The 8,277-nt window shown below is 44.6% G+C and overlaps 1 protein-coding gene across 1 annotated transcript; it reads right to left on the minus strand.

Moving 5' to 3' along the window:
• Nucleotides 1–4,614: 4,614 nt before the first annotated feature.
• LRATD1 (LRAT domain containing 1) lies at nucleotides 4,615–6,509 on the minus strand. The gene is made up of 2 exons (XM_057370475.1): nucleotides 6,397–6,509; nucleotides 4,615–5,827 (listed from the first exon to the last, which is right to left on the minus strand). The coding sequence occupies exon 2, from the start codon at nucleotides 5,788–5,790 to the stop codon at nucleotides 4,936–4,938; it is 855 nt and encodes a 284-aa protein (XP_057226458.1). The 5' UTR covers nucleotides 5,791–5,827; nucleotides 6,397–6,509; the 3' UTR covers nucleotides 4,615–4,935.
• Nucleotides 6,510–8,277: the final 1,768 nt, after the last annotated feature.

Consider the following 8,277-nt stretch of genomic DNA (forward strand, 5'->3'; position numbering starts at 1 on the left):
AAATATGGATAAAGTAACAGTTAATTTTAATGGAATTTCAATGTAAAAGAAAATAGAACTTCACTGGGGACTTGGATTATTTAGACAACATAATACTATTTTGCCAAAGAGAACTTAGAATGCCACAACTACTTTAGAAAAATAGAACACTGGCAGTTTATATCTCTATAGATTATATCTATATAATGTGGAACAAATCCATGGATATGCTCAATAACAGAAGATTCTTAGCTCATCCCCTTTTTCAGCCTAACATCTACACTACTCTCTTTTTGATTTACTAGCAGTTCAGTGAAGTACCTGTTGCCAATATTCATTAATTTTCTTGACAATAAACCTGTAAAAAACCCTGACTGATCAAACATTGAGTCAGAAGATCCATGAACATAGGGCAGCTTCATATGTCAAATTTGAACTCATAGGACAGAAAAGTTAAATATTTCATAATAATAAGGTAAGCAAATAAATTCCAGACTTGCCATGGAAACACTGACACTCAAACTTGATCATACTCTAGTCACATAGTCTTATCCTTTAGACCCTAATTCTGTAGTGAAATTCCCTTAGCATGGTAGCCCCATCACACTTCCTTACATATCTCTGGGTTATTTCTTTGGCACTGGGACTCCCAACTTTCTCCTGGGTTATAAAGCAGAAAGCACAGTGTTTTCACACCATAAGCAGCAACACATAAAATGTTTTAGTCACATCTAAGTATAATYATGGGCAGAACACTGTCCATAAGCTATTCTAGTAGAAATCTTTCAYAGAAAATAACTAAATCTTGAAACTGGCAGTAACTCCCCCAGACCACCAGCACCTCTGTAGCTGCAGMGGGTGGGGAGCTGGGCAGGCTGAGGGACCTCATCCCACAAGATGCTGTGTGGGATAGCATTCCCTCAACTCCATCAAACATGGCTGGAGTCACAGATGCTCAGTCCATCACATAAACAGATCTATAAACAAACCCTGGCAGTTTTGCACATGACTTACCTGAATATGRAAGACACTTAAGTGAAATGAGGCAAGATAATTAAGAATGTGCACATTCCAGCACAGACCAAGGGCCACTTCTTGCACACCCCAAAGGCCATGTCTTGTTGCATCCTGCTTTTAACCTGAAATCCATGACATGATCAATATTGGCATAAAAAGCATGCTATGAGGGTTTTGGTTTAGGTTGTTTTTTTGGGGGTTTTTTTTTTTTTTTTTTTGTTTGGTTTTTTTTACATTTTATACAACTGTAACACTTGAAAGGAGTAAAAGGAACCTAAAAAACAAAAAAAACCCAAAGTACACGGGAGACATAAGATGGGAGATGGAGACAAAATCTGACAGTGGCAAAACCTATTTTGCTACCCATCCTTAGAGTCCTCTTCCACTGTGCACAGCCAATAAACAGTAAACATTTTGGTCAGGACAGGAAAACATTTCACAAAGGCCCTCTATGTTTCAAGAGGRCACAAACTGAATTTTTAATAAAATTTTAAGTCTCAAAGCAATTCAAAAGATTGCATTTTGAAAATAGACYCATACCTAAGCAAGAGAAATTCTACAGAACTCTTACTCAAATAGYCAACAGAAATGTGACACAGAAGAAAGAGTGCAAAGTATCTTGACATTGTTGTCATATTACAAGTCAGTACCTCAAGAGCAATGAATGAAATGTAAATATTTACCCTAGGTAGCTAGGCCAAAGAATGCAAACATATTCCACGGATATAACACAATTTGTCAATATCTTTAGTGCTGGAAATGGAAAYGTTAACTCTGCCAGGCCACTGATCCCAAAAGATGAATACAATCAATTACATTTTTCACCTGTCAGTCATTCACATCATTGACTTTCTTGCAGCTGACTGCTCCCTGCCTTCCAYTTCTTGTTTCAAGGCACTAAACAACTTTTTATATCCACTTTTCACTCAGTCTTTTTCACAGATTCCCTACTGCTGTCTCAGGTTTACWCTGCTTATTTCAGAACTTGTCTGTTTTCTTCCTGTATTTTCTCAGTGTTGCCTGTGTCCAGTCTCCCATCTCAGAAAGGTGGCCCCTCTGCTCTCTCAAATGTCATCTTAAATCTCATCTCATTCTTCCTCAAGCTCCACAAATTTTAACCACCTCCTACAATCTGATCCAAAGTTCACTGGTCAGCAAGAGCCATTACCTTAAACGGACTATGAATCAGGACCAGATTGCTGCCAGTAGCTCTGGACTGAAATCCTAAAAAGAAAAATAAACAGAAGACACTCTAYGGGTACCCTTGTTGCTAATGACAGAGTGCTATTGAACACAGTCACAGCAATACTATGTCCTAGGTTAATACCATCTGTTATTATTTCCAGTATATTTTCTCCAGCCCTTATGCAAAGGACATTGTTGTACCTTTATCTGTACAAATTCAGAGTGATGCCAAAGGTCTCTGACAGAGCTTGAATAAATAAACATACACTAGCTCCTATAATTTCTTTAATATACTACAAAATAGCATTCTACATCTARCTAGGTAAGACAAGGAAAATTGTCTTATGAGCCAGGTTACTAAATCATTGAAAAAAAATCCAGAGCTAAAATGGCTGTTTGGAGTGACAGAGCATTCAGAAAGCACAGTGAAAAGTTTAAAGCCAGCATATATTAAATTCTCAGTAAAGAGGACATAAAATTCTGTGCTTCCAAGGAACCTCTGTCTGATCCTATGTTATTAATCTAACAGAAGTTTGAAGAAAAAGCATTCCAGAAATCAAAAATAGCAGTGACTCTACTACATTCTTGTTGCCTTCATTCATAAACATTCTATTACTTATTCCCTCTCCATTTAATTCTTCCTGCCTTTTGCAACCTCAGGTTTCTAATGCATATCTCTTATAAGAAAAACTTTGAATAAATTGCTTTTGCCCACTTTTCCTTCTACCACTTTTCAATGTTTTGTAAGCACCTTGTAGAGCCAATGCCTTTCTGCAATCCCACAGTGCTCCCACCAAGTGGTACAGGGAAATCAGTTCTACCAGGCATTTTAGGCAATCTAATGTGGAACAATAAGATACACAAACACTATGTAGAAGATTCTGGTCGTGTTACAGGAAAAGCTATCATCATCAGACAGCAACTACTGCCTATATAAAGCTAAAATATTACACATTTATTAGAAAGTAYGCTGTGGTTTGAGGCTATTTCAACAGAAATTTGATAGTAATTACAATTCAGATTTTTACCCTATATTGTACTAAATCAGGTACATTAGGGAAAGGGACAAAAGTAACACTGCCTATTGCCACATAACTTTGCCACGTGTCAGCAAGGACAAAGCCAATTAGCTGACGTTCACTGAAGAGATGCAGTTTTGGGGGYACAGGTTTTTATTAATTTTTCTTAAAGATATTTATGCTAGTAATCAAGTACACTCCACCCTCACAGCTTCAGCTAGAGCAGGCAAATGCTTTGTAGAAATGAAATTACTGTTGCAACAAGGTTGCTTMTGACATTGTTTAATACAAAAAAAAAAATAGCTGGGACACAGTACATTGACAGGGGGTGGAGTGTATCATATATACAAAAGAGGGGTATTACTTCTGTCATCTGACATTGATGTGGGAAGAGAGAACAAAACCAAATGCATTTTCTTTCCAGCACTGAAACATGCAAAGACAAAATGCTCATTACAAGTTGTATGCAGCTCAAAATAAAAAAAGGAAGTGCCTCAGTATACTTGCTTAGATTTTTAAAAAATATATATTTAATTCTCTGATCTTTCACTTCAAAACTTAGAATTAAGCAATGAGTGAACAGGCTCTGAAATACAGACAAGGCATTGCTCACATCACATTAAAAGGCATCTTTTAAATGCTGCTGTGGATTTTAAACTTACACCAAACAGAATTTTTCATTGCTGGGAATTTGAAATGCAAGATGAACTTGGCCACATTACATCTATTTCTTTACGTGGAACTGTAAATATGCAATAAATTTCTGTTCCAAAGAGRCAACATGCAGAATTCAAAATTGTTTCTTGCAGGATTCTATTGATCTGTGTATGAAGAGATATTGAAGCAGTGGTGCAGTAGGAATCACTACAGTGATACAAATCCACAGCTCAAGCATGAGATCCGAATGGCTGGATCTCTGGGTATACTGTTCTCCAAAATACACCACTTCCTTTTAACCACTGAATTCAGTTTTAGGAAAACAGCTGCTCACCAACTTTTTTCAAAAAAATAAAAAGGCAGGGAGGGTGGAAGAAGAGGTGGAAAGAACTTATGCATTATGATGACATTTAGCAGAGAGCTGCAAACAGAAAGCAAAGACAAATATTTTAAATGTGATAGATTTCAACCAGAAATGTGAAAGTATTTTTCCCTTGTAAATAGCTTCCCAGAGTTGGTTGGGACAAAATTTGGGTTGCAGCTCCAGGCTGAAGCAGCAGCATAGAGAAACAAAACAAAAYAGGCATTTATCCTCCACCCCAACACCCCCTTTCTATCCTAGTTAGCAAAGTATGACTGATGCTATYGGTTGGCTGCAGGCAAATATTAGCTAGAGTATCATTTAGCTACATCCACAGTCCCAGATGCTTAAAACTTATCATGGATTAAAGCCATGAAATAAAAATTAAAAAAGAAATTTCAATTTGAAATTTTATTGGCATGTTGCTAGAATGGTCAACATCGATCGACAGGAGAGACTTTGTCCACATACTCTGAGAACAGCCTTCCTGCACCTCCCCCCTCTTTTCTTCCTCTCTCTCGCTCTTTCAGCATTAATGCTATTAAAAGCCGACGAAAATACTGGCTATGGGTGTAAAGAATGCTGGTTTTTTTTTTGGAATGTTGCCATGGATCCTGCTTCCAGTCGCGTCCCACGGAAGGAGGGTGCAGCCTCCTGTGGCAGGCTGGTCTCCCCAGGCAGGGCAGAAGGAAGATAGCCACGTACTCCTGCTCCTCCCTATTCTTTCCCATCCACTATAGCCAGGTCTTTGATCACCCTCAGTTTGCCACTGGCATCGATCCTGCGCTTCTCGCGTATTAGATCCTCCAGGCTGTGGAACCTCACCGTGTGCACCTTGTTCTCTGCCAAGTGGATCTTGAGATAGTACTGCTGCTGGTGCTGKGTGCCAGCAGCCGCCTGCAGCTCCCCCCCGGCTTTGAACTCCCTTTTCCCGAAGCGGCACCAGGCGGCGAAGCTCTCGGAGTTAGTCCAGCAGATCTCGTCGCTTTTTAAGCCCAGGTGCCCGCAGGCGTTCTGCACCACCAGCTCCGCCACCAGCGGGCGGAAGCGGTACCAGCTATTCACCACCCGGCCCACGTTGCCCGCGGCCGCCTCGTACAAGCTGTCCTGGCGGATCTGCCCCTGGTGCAGGTGGATGATCTGCCCGCCGCCCACGTACACGGCCCAGTGCGGCGGCGGGTGCTCCGACGGCCCCAGGTAGAGCAGCTCCAGCAGGTCCCCCGGCTTGCAGAGGGCGGGCAGGGCTGACACCGAGTAGACGCTGAGGTCCCCAGCCTGGGGGCCGCTGCTGACCTTGGAGAAGATGCATTCCTGGCCGCGGAAAGCGGAGAACTGAGTCTCGTTYAGCACCAGCTGGTGGTGGAGGTGGTGGGTGGGCGTCTCCTGCCCAGGGCTGCCGGAGCCCTTCACGCCGTACTTGTCTGGTTGGCCTCGCTCGTCCAGGTCCTCCTCCTCATCCGAAAAGAAGTAAGCCACCCCGACGCGCAGCTCGTCCTTCTCGATCCCCGAGGGGTCCCCGGTCGGCAGCTCGCTGTAATTCAGGTGGGTGATGCGATCCAGTTGATTTCCCATCAATGACAGGGCGAGGCGAGGGCAGGAATCGCCGGATCTATAGGAGGGTGGGGTGGGCAGAGACAGAAGAACAAGAGACGGGAAGGAGAGTGCACGCAGAGGGAAGAAAGAAAAAAAAAAATAAATCAAGGCACGTACAAAAGATTTCAGCGATTCCGCCCTAAGCTCCCATCCCTCCCCGAMTCCTTCTCTCCCCTCCGTGCAAGGGAGAAACTCCCAATGTGCATCCTTCCCCSTACCCCCGGGGTGCGGAGCAGGGCAGAACCGCGACTCCGGAGTGCCCGGCTCCCAGCGCCGCGACCGGAGCCTGCCCAGCGCCCGCCGGCTCCGCGCGGGGGGATGGAGCTGTCCCGGGAGTCTCCGCTCCCGCTCTGCGAGGGGAGAGGGCTCCGGGGGCACGGAAAGCTCCGTCCGGAGCCGGTGCGCAGCCGAACCGCGCCGGGCAGCGCTGCGTGCGGGAAGGCRGCCGGAGGAGCACCCGGTCCCGGAGCTGCCACCCCTGCCCGCCCGGCGCCCGCAGACCCGGCCGGGACCCGGCAAGGCAAGGGCAGAGGGCAGGCGAGCGGTACCCCCCGCCCGAGGGCTTCCGCCCGTCCCCTTCCGTACCCGTGGTCGCCCAACGCCAGAACCCCCCCCAAACTCCTTTAAAGTCGTCCTGTCCCCATGGGCGCCGCAGAGGAAGAGCAASCGATGCTCCCCACCACCGCCCGCCTGCTCCGCCCGCGCCGCTCTGGGCTKCCCGGCCCCTCCGGCGAGCCTAAGTACCGGCGGCGCCGCTGCCGAGCCCGCCCCGGCCGCGCTCATTGGCCGCGCCCGGCGGCGGCGGGGCCCGGGCGGGCTGTGACGCGGCTCGGCCCCGCCGCTACCACGGCCACGCCGAGCATCGACCCTCGGGCTGTTCCCGCCGAGCCCCGACCCTCGGCCTGTTCCGGCTCCCCCGGCGTCCCGCGAGAAGGGGGTAGAAAAGCGTGTCCACGGCGGGAAGCTGCTGCCAAGCCACAGCTGCACCAGACAGAAGTAAAAAGGAGGAAACAGACAAATTAAAAAAAAAAAAAAGTATCAAACTAGCCCGCCCAGATAGGACGGACGTGGCCAGGAGTTGCTCTGTCCCTCAGGCTGGAGGTGGGTCCCTCTCACCTCATGTCACAGGTTGCRCCCTGGGCTTCCTTTTGCTGAGGCGAGACAGGCATTTCCAGAGGGCTCTTCCTCTCGTCTGCTGCACCTCCTATTTTAGGAAGGCATGAAGTGCCCTAAGGAGGTGCCTGTCTCTTGCCGTCACCTAGATGTGAAGTTGGAATGTTTGATGGTTGGCATTAGGTGAGATGGCTCTCTTTGTCTTTCACGTCTGTCCTCAGATGGGACTAGAAGACATGCTCTGGCTTGTCTTAAGTAAAAAAAAAAACGAGACTGTCTGCCAGCAGCGGTTCCATTCCTTCCGAAAATGTATGAAATCTAAAAATCTGTCATCTGTAGTAGCTAATAGCAATACTCAATTTTACATCTGATTTCGCACATTTTGGAAATGGAACTCGGAAATGGAACTCAGAAATGATTCGTTTGTTTGACCACTCTTCCCCCGTGAGGCTGTGTCAATGATGGGATTGTAACCTGGTTCTTCTGCGTTCTTAGTCTTGCTCTAACAACGTGAACTTCTGAGAATTGAGGATTTAAATATTTAAGACTCTTCCTGAAAAAATCTAATGACATTCTTTGGTTCAGGCGTGAATTATATTAAARACCATTTTTAGCTGGAAGTAAATCTAGTTTCTTTGCAGTGGAAATACTTTTGTCATGTAGGCATAAGTATTGCTGCTTTCACTGTTTATGGATAATATCTCTCTTCACTGCTGTCCTTTTCCCAGTCTTCAGGTTTAGTTAACTCAGAACAATAATGCCATCACTTTATTCTCATGATAGAGAAACATACATCCTTAAATCAAAATAGTAAATTTCAGCTTTTCAGGGTTCAGGTTATGTTCATGTGGATCAAATGCTGAGTTTCTTAGAGAAACATGTTTACTTTGAATGATCCTTTCCTTTTTCCATTCAAATATTTATATAGCTGGTTTTCTAGAATAGCATCTTCTTGTTCTCATTTTTATTTTAACATATGCAGAGGCATCACATCATAAATGGAAGAGAAAAGAAAGGTGTGTTTAGTGAAATTCAAAGGCTGGCATCAGCTATTTTTTCACTGTGGCAGTTATACTAATCTGTTGATGGTTACAGACTTCCCACATCTCATAAACTTAGGGGTTATGGCCCAAGACTCACAGGAATTAAGGTGATTTGCAGCAGTTAAGGATGTAGTATTCAGGGTCTGTAGAATTAGAAAGATAATTTGCAGGAAAAAAAATATATTCTTTTCTAATATATATGCACTTTAAAGTTTCAGAGGACTAAACATAACAGATGGATGTTATTTATCTCTGGAATTGTGTATATACTTTTCTAATGATTGTCAGAAATTATATGTTCTTTTACAGC

The sequence above is a fragment of the Malurus melanocephalus genome, unplaced genomic scaffold (genome assembly GCF_030028575.1).
Source record: "Malurus melanocephalus ecotype Western Australia unplaced genomic scaffold, MMel_1.1 scaffold_127, whole genome shotgun sequence".
Lineage (NCBI taxonomy): Eukaryota > Metazoa > Chordata > Aves > Passeriformes > Maluridae > Malurus > Malurus melanocephalus.